The sequence below is a fragment of the Embiotoca jacksoni genome, unplaced genomic scaffold (genome assembly GCF_022577435.1).
Source record: "Embiotoca jacksoni isolate LCO1_2020_lvr unplaced genomic scaffold, fEmbJac1.0.p SCAF_15, whole genome shotgun sequence".
Taxonomy (NCBI): domain Eukaryota; kingdom Metazoa; phylum Chordata; class Actinopteri; family Embiotocidae; genus Embiotoca; species Embiotoca jacksoni.
In genome coordinates, this window is record NW_027185285.1 from 5,839,427 (window position 1) to 5,858,614 (window position 19,188).

The following is a 19,188-nucleotide window of genomic DNA, read 5'->3' on the forward strand; positions in this document are numbered from 1 at the left end:
GACAGCCTTTTATCCTCCTCTGTCATTAATACAGTGCACATTGTTGCAACTGTAGTGATCAGGTTTCAGCCTCATTTGATGTCCCGTCCACTGTTTTCTGCTTAAATGTTCAGTGTCATTGAAATCTGTTCCACATATTTTGTATATTCTAGGACAGACACAGGCATTGGTTCAGTGGTGTAAATCACAGTCGAGTGGCTGCAGCAGCAATTCATGTGCCCGTCAGCACGTTGGGCTCCTAATCACTGTGGCTCAGTAAAAGATGGTGAGGCAGCCTATAACACTGCCCAGGGGAACCTATAAAACACTAGTTTGTTGAGCCAGTTTCGCAGCCTGCTCAGGGTTTAAAGCTCCAAGCACTTCGCCACACAGCTCCACGCTGTTTTTGGTGCTGGGTGACAGAGATTTGTTCCTGTCAGATTTCATAAAAAGTCGACACTCAAATTCCCCTGTTTTCCTTTTCATTTCATTCACTCCTGAAAATCAGTTTTTTTTGTGCAAACCCATGCCAAAGTATTTTGCTAATCAGACTTTCATCACCATCTCTTTCCTACCCAATCTTTTTTTGTAACTTTCTCTCACGTTGCGTCATCATTTCTGACTTCATTTGCCTTTTTTTTTTGCCTCTGTGATCTATTGTAACTTTTACACTTTATTTCAAGTTCAACTTTAACTCACATTTATGGATCTTGTAGCCATCACTGTAGATCTTACCTGACACATAGTTTATTGTTTGGAACTATATTGCTCTGGGGTATAGTTGAAAAAACATAATTAGAAATGACATGACAAATGCAGTGTGATTGTAAAATGAATATGACTGTGAAGACCCTGGAAAAATAATATTATAAGAAAGATAGACACCTTTTTATCTCCAAGTCCACACAAGGACAAAGAGCTTATCACAAAGGCTAAACTGACTCGAAACAGACTAAACGTTTTTTGTCCTTCCTCTCTTAAACTTATAAGGTTGTCTTCATAGTCTGATGTACATATTCTTTTTTTTTTTATTGTTATATAACCCTGTTTCCAGTAATTACTTCTGTCTTTTTAAAATGTATCCCCTCCTGTAAAAGTCATTGTTTGATGTTAAATCAGAATTGTATAACTTCTTTATATGGAAACATCTTTGAAACTTGAAAATCAACATAGTTACATGTTTTTTATTCACCCATGATAAACAATTTGTTCTTGCTTTGTTTTAATGATAGGTTTGTTCTTATTTTTGTTGTGGAAAATGACTACTTTCCTACTTTTTTCCTGCTTCTTGTGGTCTTGCTCACTTGCACTTTTGTTGTAAACTGAATTATGTGTTTAGTGCTATCATGTATCTTGTGATTATGCTAGTCATACTTGGTGTATATGGTAAAGTATATACTCTACGTACTGTCCTTGACCCTGTCACCACTTCACTGTTCCTCCATGGATAGGCCCTGTAATGGGACAAACACTTGATCACCATGAGGACACAAATATAATCATACTATACACCCATGTCCTCCATAATGATGCCTGTTAATCTATTCCAAAACATGAGCATATGTCTCGGTTTGAGGTATTCGTTTTTTGTTGTTCACAACATGCCTGTGGGGTTTTAACTTTTAGGAGCTCATAAAGTTCAGTAGACGACAAAGAAGGAACGTGTCTCTGCAGGAGAGACGGGCAGAGAGTCAGTGAGAAGTCACCATAAAATGACATCTCACTTGTTCACTCACACCCCATATTGTCAGTCAACACAACAAAACGATGTCTTTTGAACATTTGAAGCTAACAGGATGATAGTTTTACAGCTCCAAAAACAGAATGAAGTGCTCTATGAATTTCTAAAAGTTGCTTGCACTGCATATTTTGTAACCACACAAGGCCACTTTGTACCTAAAATATGTCATAATCTCCTTATTTTTCAACCATGACAATGCTCTGGTCATGCATATTAGAGGAAAACTAAAGCAGAAAATAGTTATTGCATGAGCTTAAAGGAGACTCTTTTTTTCTTTTCTGGGAGCTATTAAAATGGGTTTTTATGCATTTTGTTAAGTTGGATGTTTGGGGCAGAAGAGCTTCAGCTTCACAGAATTCTCTAGACAATGTCTTTTTCATTTTGTACTGGGCTGTACCTTTCACATTACTTTATTACATAAGTAGTGTTTTTCATATTTCGCAGTATTCAGTGTATAGTACAATTAGGAAGCGCAGATATTACAGGGAGAGGGTGGAGGCAATTTTGGGAACCATGCGCATCAATAGGAGAGCCTGGGGATGATTGTCATGGTTTATTTTCTACTCATTGTTCTCCCAGCCTCTCCCTGTCCTTTAGAGGGTGAGGTGAGCATCTCCTTCGTTAGTGTTTAGTTATACGTATGTGCATATGTATTGGCATCTGTGTTCATTTGTGTTTTGTGCACATGCACGCCACCCCCCTCTGTCCACCACTTACATGTCTTCCCGTCACACATAAATGTGCTCTGACGGCAGTATGTGTTGGCTTCTTTGAGGCTCAACCAGGGCCCTCCTCAAGGCCCAAGCTTGCCTTTCTTCCCACAACGCCTCAGCACCCATCAGCAAGGAAAAATGTCCATGGGAAGTAGTGCCGTGCAGAGGAGGAGAGACCTGGGAAAGTACAGGGAGAAGCTAGGAACATGCATGATTAATTAGGGGCTGCTATGGGAACCTGGATGGGACAGAGACATAGCCAACCGAGTGAGAGGAATACTGAGTGTAATCAAAGCAGAAGTTGTCACTGTGGGAGAACAAGCACTTAATGGTATCATCAAATGCAGCGCAATGGATAAAAGTGAAATGTTGACTCTTCCCACCTATCCTCTCTTGTCAGCTTTGACCATTATAAAAGTCAATCTGTTGCTCATAAAGCTGTCTTCCTTAGTATGTATAACACTTACAGCAAGTACTAATTTTATTATCCATCTTGTTTACTGGAGTTCATCCTTGGTTAAGCACAAACCAAAGAGACTCGTGGAACAGTGTGTATCCTGAAGTAAACTTTATGTTTAGGGTTAAAAAGGACCTACCCAAAATATATTTTTACTCTTTCTCACCATTCGTCAGAGGCCGGGTTTGACAGGCTGTGTTAACGAGCACAGACAGAATGTCATAATTTTAAAAAAAAAATTAAAAAAAAATCTGGCTCCTGTTTGTCGTCTGTTTATTGTTTTGGTTTTTTGGTTTTTATTATTCTGATGATTTGGAACTCTTTGTCATTTCCCTGTGGCCTGATTATGGCATTTGGGCCTCTTTGGAGCAAGCTGAGAGCTTCATTTGAGCTGGTTATGTTAACATGAAAACACCCTCAACACAGAGACCTCAAGAATCTGTACACTAAAGTTTTAGTGATCGCAGCAGCTTGTTGTTTGATGCAGAAGAGGGCAACACAGTGAACACAGAGACCCAGGGAGGTCAAACCATAGTTCACTTTGAGGTTTACTAGTCTGTTGACTCTGTGCACGCTAACACTTCTCATTAAGCAGCGTGACAGAGCAGCACAGCTGGGCCATTTATGCCTCAGAGCTCGACAAGCAATTACAGCAGATTTTTATTGTTGAGAGGATCAACAATTCATCATGAAAACAATCCCGACCAACTTGCATTACTGAGCTGATTGACATGTTTCCGTGAACGTTTGTATGATTTTTACATTTCACTGTCCGTATTATGCACGCATGAACTCTTCCCTCTTCTTACCTTTCCTCCTGTGCTCACATCTTCCTGCCTCTCAGTCATATTTTGACACTGCACTTTGGTATGCCAGTTATTGGGTAACAGCAGCATGCCTGTGGTTTAGTGCGGTAATGACTGCAGCTTTGTTACAGTATGCTCACTATGACTGTACTCCTGTTTTAATACGATAGCAGAAGCTCTATCAGAGGGATGAGAGCAGCTATGCTGCATAGGTCACATCAGGTTGGCCTGGTGCCTGGAGACCGGTAATTTACATTTTATGTCACAACAATGTACAAGCATCTTTTGCACAAGATGTGTTTATCATAATTGCTTTATAGATTAAAAGTAAAAATTTCGACCCCTCTGACTCATAGTGAGTCAGATCCCATTCAGTCCACTTGAGTGACAGACCGAAAGGTTTCGTCGGTCCGCCTGAGGCCTTGTCAGCCAGCCAGTCATTATGCTGCAGGAGCGTGCCGTCCTGTGAGGAAGCAACACAGCACAATGCTGAGATCATCCCCAAAGAAACTGAAAAAATAAAGCACTGTGAAAGGTCTTAAACGTATAAAACTTAGTTATACTGAATGAACGTCTGTTTTTCACACACAAACACAAAGCCCATCTACTCTACCCAGTTCCCTTCCAATCACACACACATTATTAGAGGTACAGTATCATTCTTTCATCTCGTAGTTTCTTATATTGTGTGTGTTCATACATTTTTCAATATTGTACACTACATTCTTTATTCCACCATCTCTTGGTGCCAATCATGGAGACTGTTTGGTCTTGGCTTGATGCATTATAACTGTTGTGGCGCCCTTCCTACCTTTATGCATTTCAAAATTTCTTCTGATTCTGTCTCTGTGTAGTTTTATAATGATACTAAAATACCATGCCTTTGTCTAAGTCCTTCTGGATTTAGTTTTTTAATCAAGATGTCTCTGAGTGGTTTTGTTCTAAAATGACCTGCCGAGTTCAATAAAAGGGGTTAAATAAAAACAAACACATGCACACAGCACAGATAACAAGTGTTCCTTCAGCTGTGTCACACAGCCCCGATAACAGCGACATGAAAAGATGGATGTGAAGGTCTTGACATTGAGAAAAGGTCAAGAAGTTGATTAAATGAAAAGAAAGAGCAAAGAAGAAGCTCTTGTTTCTTTAGCTATGACCGTTACTTTGGATTCCCTGCTTCTTTTCACCTCGCGACAGTTCGGCCACCTCCGTGTTTGCAAGGCTGAAGCCTGTCTGAGTGTAATTCGATGCAACGTGAGCAGCACTTAGCTTTATTCTCCAGAGGAATATGCATCTGCTGCCTCGTCATGCAGTGGTAGAAGGGGCTGAGCCTGAATGTGGGCTCGTAAATGTCTGGTCAACGCTGCTTTTTGTAACGAGATGGAGGCTCACAGACTACACTGCAAGCATGTGTTTCTCTGGCTACATCTGTGCATCTCGCTTTGTCAAATGCATTGTTTCCTACTCTCTTTGTGACAATAAACTCTATTTACAATGTAAGGTTCATACTTAAAATGTTTTGCGGTCTTGTCTTCGTATGGCTTGAATACTAAACTCTGCATTAGTAGCTATAACTCTGTATGGGTGGTCGCACCCTGTGGTTTCTGCCCAGACCAAGATACAGACAGAGATGGTGAATAAGAATGAGAAGAAAAAAAACGTGTGTTTCGATGCGTGATGGGGACAGTAATCGGAGGAGTCGATCTGGTCGTTGCAGCTCATCAACGCTATCAAGTCAAGGCTACGGTGTCCTCTGTAACAATTTCTTGCTTTCTCTTTCTCTGGCTCGGTCCAATAACTCCCCCAGATGTTGCACGATAGAGCTCAAAATCACTCTTAAAGGGCTCTCTCACACACGTATGAGGACATGCAAAACTTTTGATTTACCACACAAATGTGATCACAATCTTATCTCTTACTTGTCTCGCTCAGTTCTTCCCTTCCTCCTTTCTCCCTCCCTCAGTCCTTCAGCGTGTCTCTTAAAATAAATCTGCTCTGTTCTGTGAGGTTTTTATTGGTTTCACTGTACATATTCCTGCTTCGGTCATTAAAGCAGATGATTTAGTGCGGGTGTGTTAACAGTAAAACACAGGATCTCGTGCGTAGTTGTTCGACCCAGGACAAAGGGGGAAAGTTGAGGCTGAGGCATGGAGACCAAAGTTAGGCTGCGGGTATGATGTTGAGGTTCTTAGACCTGCATCGTGATGTGGGACAAGGATTTTTTTGGGACTAATTAAATTCACTTCAAATTTTTATTTTTATGTCTTTACCTCAACTGAATGACTTTATCAGCCCTAAAACCCTGCATGTAATTTTTTTCAAAAAGGTCTTAGTTGTCCCCCTGAAAACAATCATTTTCTTGTATTTCCAAACATTTGCTTTTTATCTTTTATTCAGCAAAAGTGGAATTTCTTCTCTTGAGATACGCGAGAGATCAGTGGAGGGGATACGAGAGATAAAGTAATGTTTGAGATGGACCAGAAAAAGCAAGTTTGGACACAGTCGCATCCAGCAAGGTGTGTGTGTCACAAAGAGATGAGTCAGATCCACAGTCGCTGTGTACCAGAGACAGAGACAGAGGCACTGATAAACTCTGTTAACTGACTGATAAAGCAGAGCTGGAAGACACCACAGAGTCCAAACATGCGTGAATGACGATTGTTGAAAGGCGCTCTGTTGAACGCCTCAAGAATGTTTTTGTAGCTCTAGTCAAGCAGGAATGGAAAAAAAAAAAAAGCAGGTCTGAAGTTGTTTTAGGGTTTGTATTTCTCTCTTTATTTTTCCCGTTCACTCTCTTGAGTTGATCCTCTCACTCATCTGCACACACGTACTCAGGCCCCAAGGAAAAACAAATGTTGAATAGTAAAGTTTTATGTCCATAAATTACAGAGTTTTATGGTTCTAGCCTTTTCAATAATTCTGTCCTGGCTGTCCCTGAAGGAAAGTATCGTACAGTACACACACGCAGTCACATACAACGGGGCAAGTATGTTCTGAAAGGTTTGGATCATCCATTATGAGCTTTGGTAAAAAATCAAGGACTGCAATCCTTCGAAGGAACTTTGGCTGAAGACTTGAGCAGCAGTCACCAAAAAGATTCATCAGTAACCGTCCAAGACATGTGACATAACAGTTCACCTGTAGCATTTTCCACGCTACCGTCTGGGCTGTTGCTCTTAGGCCTCTATACTGTCCGTCTGAGTTTGACCACGCTCTGTTTAGCTGGACAATACTTTAACAAGGCAGTAAGTCATTCATCGAGTCTGTTATTGGTGGGTTGTATTTTCATAGTAGACTTTACTGAGTGTTTCAGTAGGTGTCGGGTAGAAGAGCCACAGTATGGACTTTCCACAGCACGAAAAATAGACTAGAGTGAACTTAACACTGTCATCATCTCCAATTTGTTCCCTATTAAAAATCAATGTGGAGTTGCTGACTCACCGTGGCCAAGTCGAGGGTAAATGTCTGATCGTTACTTTTAAGTTATAGCTGTGGTATGCAGAATAATTCATAATTGCAGTGCAGCATATGATATCTATGGCTGATTTAGAGCGTGACTTTTCTATTTTGTGGTTTATTTTAAAGGGATTCATAAGGAGTATTTTTAGCGTTAACAGTGATAATGAGCAATGCAAATTTTAAGTAACTGCTGATATACATAGTTGAATTTTTCTTTAGCTCTACTGTTGGGATTTATGCGATTTTTAAATACATTTTCCTTTAGAATGGGCTTGCATGTGAAAGACAAACACTTGAATGAGACCGCTAATGAAACACTTAACCTGAAGAGACAGACACATATATTTGTTAATAGACGTGAGTTACTCCTTTCCTTAAACTTGTAAAATGTACTCATGTTTACACAAAAATAGGAAGGCCTTTGGATCCTCTATTTCGTCGAAAGCATATTTCTTTAGACAATTTGTGAGCTTTCAAAGTAGCCAAACTAGCAAAGCCGCCAGAGTTTAAGTACTTTTATTGCAAATATATCCGAATGTTTCTGTGTTGTATTGGCGGACATTTTGCTGATCAACAAATAACTGTGAAATACTGCTATTGGCCGAAAATCAATCAACATCTAGTCAAGAGGGCAAAACAGTTCACCATTTCCTCACTTCCTCTCAAACATGTGTACTTCATCCCCTCCAGGACTGTGTTCAGTATTTAACACGCAACCATGACAAGACTTTCCTTCGATGACCGAACAGCAGAGAGGGTCGTTGCGGTCGTGACCCTCACCCAGTCGCTTTCTGTCTTCCTTGTTATCTCCTCTTCTCCCCTCTCTCTGCTGAGGCAGTTATGGCTGCCGATCGGTTCCCAGGCCCTCGACGACAGGTCATTTAATGGTCGTCTAGTGTGGGCCCTTGATGCTGAACCCCCGAGGTTAACGTGGAACGCATCTCTTCCGGGGCTCCACAGACATCAGCACTTAAGAGATACAGACGTCAGAGATGCGATTACAAACTGAAGAACATGCCCATGGTACTTCACTTGCTGTTTGTTTCTGTTAGCAAGCTCCAAGCTTTCTTACTGTAAGTGAATTTTCACGTGTGTGCTCATTTTAAAGATTTGTTTCTTTGTTAGGGCTTTCACTACCTTACTTCCCTTTCAGTCTGTATACCCCAAGTCCCTGACGCCCACCCACGTCCTACAGCAAGCCCACCCCCTCTGAGCACTGAATGTGGAGGGCCTGAGGTCTTCTGCCAGTTTATGACCAGTGATCTGGCTGCTTTATAACTTAGCAAGTCTGGACCAGTTTTCCACGCATTTAAAGGTCTGTGTGAATGTTTGTGTGTGGGAGGTGACATGAGTGTGTCATTTTGCAGGTGTTTTTTTTACTTTCTCTTATTTATCTTAGATATTCAGAACTGTGTGTGTTTAATAGTTCAGTGTAAGTATCTGGTCCGCCAATTTAAGCCCTGGTTTGGCCTCTCTTTGTGTCTCCTCTTGTAAAAATAAAGATTCCGGTTTTCATTTTTCATGTTACCATTATGTAAAACAGATGCGCTGTCCGTCGTGGTCAAACAGCACTCTGCGTTGAGTTGTCTTGAGACGTGTATAATTGTCTATTGCATTACAAGGGCTTGTTTTTTGACACATACTTGGTATTTTTCAAAGATGTGATATGTGGCTTTGGTACCAGTCGTCTTGTTGCGGGCTCATTGTTCCGCCCAGCAGAGGGGGATTAACTGAGAGATGTGCTGCCCTGGTTGGGGCTGCTTGTGTCAGTGTGAAGATGGAGCTATACTGACGACAACTTGGAATGGTAATGAAGCGTTATTCTGTTTCTTGAGGACAGAAGGGAAATTACTATGGAAGCTGTGGCATATTTTTTCCGTTTGGCAACTTTGCTTGCGGTCGCATGTGGAACCGGGAGTTTATGGTGGGTGTCAGAGCGATCACTGCAGACCTTTTGACATGGGACTCGGTGAGTTTAATTAAATCTGGAGCATGCATGTACGCATGTGAATGTGTGCCACTGCATGTACTTGTGTGTGTATGTGCTGGTTGTCAGGGCCCAGAGGACGGGGCCCGATGAAGCGAGGACAAAGGGGAGAGCAGGCGCTTGGCAGCCCATCTGAGAGCCTCGTCACTGGGGCTCAGACACGGCCACAGCTGGCCCCTCCACTGACAATCCTAGCTTTTCTTCCCCACTCAGGAACGCAGTGCGTCAACCCTAATTCCCTTCTAATGAACTGGCTACTGAAGGTAGCTAGGCAGGCGGACCCAGCACACTTATTAAACACACGTAGTGGAAACAAAACACACGCTCAGTATGCTGCACTTTAGTACATTTCAGCTCTCAGCAGCACTGTGCAGCCTGACTCAAACACCTGCTGAGGATCCTTGAACTCATCATATCTTCAGCATTCAGTACGACCAGAGGCAGAGCCGTATTTGAGCCTTTTAGACCATACCCGTATAAGAACCTACTGTGTTTCCCCTGTGTGTGCTTTTTCTTTATTATCAAATAGATTTGAGCCAAAGAGCTAAGATACTTATTACTTACCTTTGAATAACCTAATAGCTCATCTCATCACACTTACTTACTGTTCTGAAGGTATTTCCTCTTTCTTCTTCTACTTCAAAGACTCTTGTCTGATTTTTCAGTCTGATTTAGACTGAAAAAGACTTTTATCCCAAGTTTCAACTTAATTTTCTAATACAAACAAAGATGGCAACTGGAAATTACCTCCTTGCTTAATATGTGCGAGAGCATCAAGGAAAGTTTTCGCTAGAAGAAACGACCTTCGTCTTTATTTGCTCTGGCTGCACAGATTTGGAAATTCAGACGCTACTTTGGAAGCAGGTAAAATATTCTTCTTCTGGCGACTTTTTTCTATCCAGATGGATAGAGAAGTGTTTGAGAATTCGGGAAATACCTCAAGAGGGAGTTTTTCAGGGTTTAAAATAAATCCCCAGGGATTTACGTCTCAGAAAAATGAATCCTTAGCTCTGTTTCTTGAAAGCAACAGAAAGGTACAAACAGGGCTAATAACCACCAGGACATTATTCTGTCCCCTTCCTTATTTCCAAACTCACACAAGACCTATGTCTTCACTCATGAGAATAAAATCAGTTTGGACAGTGAAATGTATTTCACTTAGAAGCTAGTGTAACTGATGTAGTGAAGAAGCTTTTGTGGTGCAGCCGGAGGCGCTCTGATGCTGCGAATGGAAACATTTGTACACATTTAGACACCACAAGTGCATAAATTCGATTGCGGTGTGAACTTGTGAGTTTACAAAGGTGACAAAGTTGATCAGCTGTGATATATTGTTTGTTTGCTTTCTTTTGGCAAACCTAAGTATTTTTTTGTTGGATCGTGCTGCTTCAGTTTGAATGCTCTAATCAATGCCAAACCATTTGTTGACTTTAGGTGATCTTTGCCAAGATTGTGCATAATTTTTACTCTCATATCTCCGATGGAAAGGACTTCCTTTTTTTTTTTTCTTTTTTTTTTTTCACATTCTTATAGAACACTAGAAACCAGCCCAGGATTTACCATCCTGGAGACAGTTTTACAGCTCCTGTGTTGTTCACTTTCCCTTTTAATATCAGTGGATTATTCTGCTCCACTCCTTCCATTGTCGAGGTAATGTGAACACCCACGGGCCCGCAGTGTAAATGTGCATAAAACCATTAGCTGTGTCCAACTCCTTTACCTTTACACAAGACTAATAACAGTGAAACATAAAAGAGTGTGTTCTGTCACAGCAAACAATGAAGACAGGAAGAGGGCAAGGTTGTAGCACAATAAATAGATAATGTGCTGGTCATATGAACTGTCTTCATCAGACAGGGATTATGAAAATAAGTTAAAAAGCGTGCGCTTAAATAGTCATACTTTAACACGGGAGATACAGCTCTTAGTTACAGCCAAGAGTTCACCAAACTACAGCACATCTGCCACATTATTAATCTGCCTTTTACTGTGTGTATGTGAGGGGGAGGTAAAGTAAGGCCTACAATGTTATTGAAATGTGTCAAAGGGTTTTGGATGATTTACGGCTACGGTTCAATTTGAGCTATGAGTATTGGTCCCTCCCTTTATGTCCACATGCGTGATGTTACTGCAGATGACAATGCTATTCTTCCGGTCAGTCGGTTAGCCATTCTGCTCTAGACTGAACTATCTCAACAACTACTCAATGGATTGTCATGAAATTTTGTGCTGATAATCCAAATCAATCCTTTGGTTTATGACCACAAACCTGCAAAACTAATGACACTGGCTTTGGCTGTGCTTTGTAATAAGTGCTACTTAGCAAATGTTGGCCTGCTAACACGCTAAACTGAGATGGTCGTCAAGGTAAACCTTACACCAGCAGTGTACCCCAGTCTCACAGAGCTGCTCACAGGGCTATAGACTCTTGTTTTTCCTTCATGAGAAAACACGCATATAACCAAGAAAATGTAGCTGGATTAAAAAACACAGAATAATTATAATACCCATATCCATCCACATCGCTGTTTGTCTTTCTGTCAGTGGTTTAGATTCCAAGAAAAAGCCAGTGATGAATATTTATACCAACTGCGGTTTTAATACATTTCATGAATTGTTTCACTTGGATTATGGGCTGTAGCCTCTGTCCGATTTAGAGCTTACTAACATCTCCACTACTCCCATTTAAAGTCACAGAATTTCACCAAATAAGAGTTTAGCACTGAATGTAATGCTCAGACGAGAGTGGGAAAAGTACACTGACCACGTGGTTTTTTTTGGATAACAGGGTAATTCTATTTTAAGTCTAAAATCAATGACTGAATCCTCCCAACAACATGTCCACTGTTATTGCTGTAGCCTGCCGCAGGTGTATTTGTCATCCTGTGTGAAAACCCAAACCTTATTTCATGGCCATGGCTCTAGTTTCACTCTGAAACACTAAGTTACCATCACTGACCAATAGGACAGCAGATATAGTCTAAAACAGCTGGACAAGCTGGAAGCCCACAGTCACACACAGTGGAGGCCGGAGGGCTGATAAAGTGGACTGATGGAGTTCACCGTTCAGCAGACCCTTCACCCTCTGAGATAGCTCATTCACTCCGACTGACTGGGATTACACAACCAGGGAACAGATAAAAGATGACGGGAGGAGGGAGGCTGGGTTACGGAGAGAAAAACTAGTGAATTAAAGAGGGGTCATCCTATGTACGCACAATACCGTGGAGACTCTTCACTGCTGTGATTAATGATGAAGTCAGAATGGTTGTGATTATAGCGCAGAGCCTCGGAGGGCTCTCTAAGTATGATATCCTCTGCAGTTAGTACCTCAATTCAGATCAAGAAATATACTTCCTCAATAATAGATTTAAGGGAAAGACATCTCCTCCAGGACAGAATAATATACAGTATTTGTCATATATAGTTGACAGAAATACCTATATTAGATTTACAATACTTAGAAATACAATGATAATGTAGCAGTTATTTGCAGATAATACATGGTTGCAGTCCATCTTAGAGAGCAATGGAGTGACTGTGTGGAAGACTACTCTAAAAAACTGAGATGTAGACAACCAGCTGCTTTGTTTAGGTTTCATATTCCTCAAAGGCCTCTTCTTCTTTTTCTTTTCTACTCTCTGGCGAGCTCCTACCTGTCATCTGGAGCTTATTGTGCCATCTAGCTGGTGTTTTTTGGAGTAAGGCTAGCTAAAGGCCATGATCTCATATGACAGAGAATGCACCCTTTCACTGATACTGATCGGGTCATAGCTGCTGTAGCTCAACCAATAACCTTATACCTCTACAGGCAACTTCCATTAGCTCCATCTATACTGTATAAATTACTCTGCTGTGTGTGTCTGATGCTATCTCTGTGCCTATATGTGCTCACACAAGCATAGAGTGTGTTGGTATTTGTGTATTTTCATATTTTTGAAGCACATACATGAGAATACAATTCATGATCTCTGTACATATATATATATATCTGCACCCGAATGTGTATCTGGAAGGATACATCTGGTGGATGTATAGACACAGTTTGATGGCAGTGGCCATTCTTATTGTCCGATGATGACTGGACATTTTTGCTCAGTTGAACTCTATCAACTCTGAGGTTTCTCTCCACCTACAGCTCCAGCTGCAGAGGCCCAATTATGTGCACTCCCCAATTCAAACACAAACACACACACACACACACACACACACACACACACACACACACACACACACACACCATTTCTGCACTTGTCTGTCATCCACATGTCCATTTATCTGGCCCTCCATTAGCCAGTTATTCCAATGATTTACACTATCTCACATTATCAAATGACAACGCATTCTCATAATCATAATATACCTGGGTTGATTCAGACTTATCCACGCACACAATCACTCTCACGCAGATGCTTTCTAGAGTAATACACCCATCATATCTGCTGGTGCTGAAGGCTGCTGTCATTGGCAGAAGGTCATTTTTATGATGTCCGTTTGGGCCTGTGTGAGAGAGCGGTGTGAGGCGATGGCAGACGAGACAGGAGGCGTGCTCTCTCTCTCTGCTCTCTGGTTTGTGTAAACTCTGATAGGAGCAGAGCTCCAGTGACAGACTGAAGCCAGGCGGATTTTGGAGCATCAGCCGGGCTCACTGCAGAGAGTGTTGGGAGAGTCTGAAAGGTGTTGAGACATTAGTGGGTGAAGATAGGCCTGAGAGTGCGAGGCTGCGATGAGTCAAATCTTTCAAGGAGGAGTTTACTTAGTTGTTATTCATGTTACTCTGCTGATACCATTGAGTCTTTCCCTCTATATTTATCTCTCATTTTTTTCTCTGACTGCATGCCACCTCTCAGATTTTTATGTTTTTTTTGCAGTTTTATTTGATGACTATTTAACATGTGTCTGTGCTTAAACTTGCTCGAGTCACACACCCGACACTCAAAAGGCCTTACGTCTGGATTAGTGTGTCAGGCTGGAGTCAGTACTACACACACACACACCTCCTTTTACAACCTCTCCTGAATGAGGTCTGTAATAGTTTTTCTTTTCATTGATAATCAGCCCATGTGATCGAGATCTGCATAGCAAGCTCACTCGCAAACTTAACCCTGTGTGGGTGTCTCCACAGCACACGCATTAATGCTTGTACACATACGCGACTGGGCCGCATTATTAGCACGTGTGCTTGTGCGTCTGTGTGCGTAAATATGCACATGCACGCGTGTATGTGTTTTCCTGTGTGGGAAAATGGGCTGATGGTGAGGTGGAGCATAAAAACGACAGTAACTAGAGGCCATTATCAGTGATAAAGCTTGACTCCTATTATGTGGCTGTTTAACTTGTTGTACATTTACTGTGAGAAAACCACAGATAAGACCTCAGAGAAAAATCAAGGCAATTTGGGGAAATAATTGGGATTTGCGGCACTTGCTCACAGTGCAAGAAAGGTAGTGTTGGTGAATAGCAACGGATAGAGTGAGTGATGGAGAGGAGGACGGGCAGCGAGAGGGGTGTGGGAATGGAGGTGTTTAGGGACTCCCTGTGGGCTGACTCGGACATGGGAACACAGAGTCGGCCTAACGAAGCGTGGGTGCCCCTCGCTGACCTCCCAGGCCTGGGAGAGAGGGAGGGATGCGAGAGAAAAGAGGAGGCACAGGTCTGATGCGTGCGCAGATTTTGATATATCAAAGACCAAATCATGAAGTAAAGAGGACAAACTGGGACAGGCAGAGCAGGGAAAGAAGCTCCTTCGGGAAATCCTGAACGTGACATACTAATCTAAATTGCCTTTTAGGAAATTACACCCCCTTAACATGAACTCAAATAGGACAAAATGCAAACATTTATGAGCAACATTACATAATGACTTAATTATTTCCTTTAATTGGAACCTTTTTTCGCTGCTGCTTTAAGACTATTTCATCAAAAACAACTAATGGACTAATTGACTAAGTCAATCACACTGGCAGCTGGAACATTTTTGCACTGCTGCACTACTTAATTGCATTACTACTTTCCTATTGCCTCACTTCTTTGCAAGTATTTTCATCTTTAAACATGTTACCTTGTTTATTAGGGTGTCTAGCATTTTACATCTTATTTCTTTTACTTTTAAAAAAAAATTTAAAAAAAACTTTTCTGATCCTACCATCATATAAAAAAAATTGTCTTTTACCGAGACAAGAACCAGATTCATCATTTCCAACGTTTACACCGTTCAAAACTGTTAAAAGCAAAGTTACTTCCAAAAATGTGGCAAAAGACTCAAATGAAAATAATGCACAGATCCTTATCACAGTAAACTGAATAAATAATGTCAGCTGTTACACAGACTCATGGCTGATCCTGATCTTCTAGCTTTGAAAAATCCTGTTTTTCAAATCCCTTCAACTTCCTGACATACAGTCACGCTGTGTTTTTCTCTGTAACTCTCAGACATGTACACATTGTAAACCTTTGCGTGTCACCATGCGCTAACATTTAAGATACCGAAACTAAGTCTGTCATTATATTGTCATACTTGGAGCATTACATCACCGGTCTGTCATTCTCAGTTGATGTGGAGGCAGCTGAGTGGCGTTTCCCCGAGAATAGTACCATTACGCAAGGTCATCATCAAAAGCCAATCAACTGCCTCTCCACTTCAATCAGCCTATCTGTGCCCTGTGATGTGAAGTAGTTAGGTCAGCCAGCATTCTCCGTCCTCTTCTGTCTGTGAAAATAATACAGCAGGATGCCTGTTGCTGTTATTGATGAAGAGAGGAAAGAAGAGAACAGACTGTGGCACTGTGGAGGTTGAGAATAAGAAAAGAGATTTTCCAGCATTGCCGGTATTTGAGAAAGTATTTCCGGTTTGGTGTGGTTACTACGTCCAGTTGTACTTTCCCCTTTGAGCCAAAGCTCATTTAGTTTCCGGAGCCTTCAATCCTCTTAAATCAAATCATGAGAGGAGGCAGGTGACTGTTGCCTTGTTTTGCCTTGCGTGGGTGAAGGTTTGACGTAGAGCTGGAGGCTTTAGTTGTTCAAGTGATTACTCGACTAGCAGAAAACGATTTAATAAGTATCAAACAAAAGGCTCTATGATGTTTTAGAAGTTAGCAAATGGAATATGTTTGGAATTTGGACTGTTGTGTTTATCACTGGGCTTTGGGAAACTTCCTTGTTTTCTTTCATTTACAGACTAAAAGGCTAGATTGATCAATTGATCTTTTGATCAAACAATTTATTAGTAAATAAATAAAGAACTCAAATAATTTTTGGTTGCAGCTCTGCTCCCTGGTCACCTCAAGTCTGGTTTTCTGATTTTTAAGTCAGTTTTTAATATTTAAATATATTCCTCATGGTTTTAATGGGTTTTGATAATAAACATGTGGAAGAAGAAATCACAGTGGGTTTTGAATGTGACGGTCAAGATTCAGTTTCATCAAACAAAAAGTCTGCAGCAGTATCTGAGTGATCACTGGACAGCATTACCTCTACCCTAAAATTGAGCATTCTCCACCATCTAGTGGCAATTTAAGAAAACGTCAACCCATACAACCTGTGATATGTAAAGAAGAACAAGCGAGAATATTTTGAAAATCCCTTTCTCATGTCCCCTCTCCCTCTTTTGTCTCTTCACTGCCAGGATGCTGATCCCACTGTTTGATGAAGACACCGGTCTGCTCCTCCTGGCTGGCATGGTAAGATCTACATTTATGCCCTCGATGGTGCATTCTGTCTGGTGACAACAGTTATGTATTTTAAAAGTCTACTGCTAACAATTCAATGCATAATTCCCTTCTCAGCTGATAATAATCATCTTATAAGGCTTTTCGGTGGATGATCTAACAATGTTTTCTTTTGCTCAGGGTGACACTGTGATCGATTGCTTTGAAGTCTCTTCCTCTGATCCTTTCCTCTCTCAAGGTAAAGCTTAGTTTGCTATCTGTCTGCTCCGGCTTTATTACATCCTCCCTCCCGGTATTTTATTGCTCCTTTATGCATTTTCCCTCCATATTTTATATCTGTAGTGAGCCACTGTCTGACGGATATTTCAACACGAGGGGTTGCCATGGTACCCAAACTGGCGTTGGATGTGATGTCCTGCGAGGTGATGCGTTTACTTCAGCTGACAGACAGCTGCATTGTACCAGTCAGCTATCAAGTGCCTCGCAAGGTGTGTATAGATGCACAGCACTGACCACCCCACACGCACAGAAGATTCACAACATGTGAAAGTAATGTACCTCTCTGCATTGCTGTTTTAATGCTTGTCCTGTATTGTCTTACAGCATTCAGGACAGGAGTTTCATGAGGACATTTACCCAGACACAGTGGGCACAACTCCGGCCATGTCTGCTGAGGAGTGGTGGCAGGGAGGGAACAAGCAGGTCAGAAATCTCCTCTCTTCACAGGTTTATCCAGTCGTTACACTGTACAGACAGACTGCAACAGTTAGCTCTGTTTGTCCTTAGGTGGAGAACGTCAGCCTCCACCCGGACAAACAGCCCAAACCGAAGGCCTCACCAGGAAAACAGACACCTGTAAAGAAGGAACTGGCCAGTGGAGGGAGTAAGGAGGTCAGAGACACATTCGGAGAAAATGTTTCTGTATTACCTGGTTTAGATTTACCCAAAACACTTTATCATTTAGGTTTGGTTAATGCGGACTTTATTTAACATTTATGGTACGCGGTATCTATCTTATCTACAGGATCAGGCTCGTGGCTGCTCAACCTCCAGCAGTCCTCTAAGCACTCCCAGCAGCAGTGCTGCCCCGTCACGCTCTCCCTCCTCCACCTCCGGCCTCTCCTCAGGCTTCATCCCCAGCCCCAGTCCCAGCCAGAGCACCAAGACAATTCAGAGCCTGCTGGGTATAAACACACGCATAAACATACACATCTTTTGGTGTTTTTCCTGTTAGTATGAATGATTTTTTTGTTGTTGTTGTTGTTGTCAATTTCAAATGATCTTTTATCCAGGACCGACCTCCAAGTTCCGTCACATCCAGGGCACAGTGATGCACAAGGACACTCACATCACCAACATTCGTGGCATCAACCTGACGACTCCAGGCGAGTGTGACGGCTTCTGTGTAAACCGCCAACGTGTGGCCGTGCCCCTCGCCATCTCTGGAGGCCAGATTGCCATATTTGAGGTACAGCAGTGGCAATAAAAATGCAGGGATGTCGACTAGTAAAACTGCATTAGGCCTCCGTGTTGAGTGTATTTGTACTACATTACATTGGGACAACTGTGCAACGTGTGTGTATGAGTGGTTTTATTTCTCTCCTCAGCGCTCTCAACCTGGCCGGTTACCCGACACGGCCCTGCCTACCATCCAAAACTCTGCCAATGTGGCTGACTTCTCTTGGGACCCCTTTGACGCACACAGACTTGCTGTTGGTAAGTAACTAGATATGCTGTGTATTTAAGAGTCTGACTGTTGATTTAACGTACTTGTGTCTCTCTTTCTGTCCATACTAGCCGGTGAGGACGCCAAGATCCGGGTGTGGCAGTTACCAGAAGGCGGGCTGAAAGAGACCCTGACTGAGCCTGAGCTGATTTTACAAGGTAGGACGGATCCCTGGAGGGTACACTAATATCAGCTCAATCAATCTTATCTTTCCAGCTGCAGTGGTTCAGCCACAGCTGAGGGTGCATGTGCTCATGCACATGATACTGTTTCAAGATACAGATCAGCCTCTCTGTCAATCAGAACAAAGTTATTGGAAGGTACCGGGAACACCATAGCAGTTCACAAAGAAAATCCTATTATGACCCTTCAGGGGCTCCATAATAATCTGACAGATGATTGACAGCTGCTGTGACTCCTCACAGGCCACACGGAGAAGATCTACTCCGTTAAATTCCACCCTCTGGCCAGCGGACTCCTCGTGTCTTCATCATATGATCTCACAGTCAGGCTGTGGGACCTCAGGAGTGGAGAACAGGTCAAAGTTCTCACTGGACACCAGGACCAGGTGAGGAACCAAGAACCATGCAACACCACAGAAACTATTAAGACAAGACCAGATACAGAAAAAATACTTTTAAGTCAGTACAAAG

At 42.0% G+C, this 19,188-nt stretch overlaps 1 protein-coding gene across 1 annotated transcript in view; it reads left to right on the forward strand.

Moving 5' to 3' along the window:
• coro7 (coronin 7) overlaps positions 1-19,188 on the forward strand; it is a 106,168-nt gene that overhangs the window by 82,179 nt on the left and 4,801 nt on the right. Inside the window, exons 10-19 of the mRNA XM_069149099.1 lie at positions 16,767-16,821; positions 16,990-17,047; positions 17,152-17,297; positions 17,413-17,511; positions 17,596-17,700; positions 17,834-17,993; positions 18,102-18,277; positions 18,417-18,525; positions 18,607-18,693; positions 18,961-19,103. Coding sequence (XP_069005200.1) covers positions 16,767-16,821; positions 16,990-17,047; positions 17,152-17,297; positions 17,413-17,511; positions 17,596-17,700; positions 17,834-17,993; positions 18,102-18,277; positions 18,417-18,525; positions 18,607-18,693; positions 18,961-19,103 — 1,138 coding nt within the window. The remainder of the gene's footprint in view (positions 1-16,766; positions 16,822-16,989; positions 17,048-17,151; positions 17,298-17,412; positions 17,512-17,595; positions 17,701-17,833; positions 17,994-18,101; positions 18,278-18,416; positions 18,526-18,606; positions 18,694-18,960; positions 19,104-19,188) is intronic.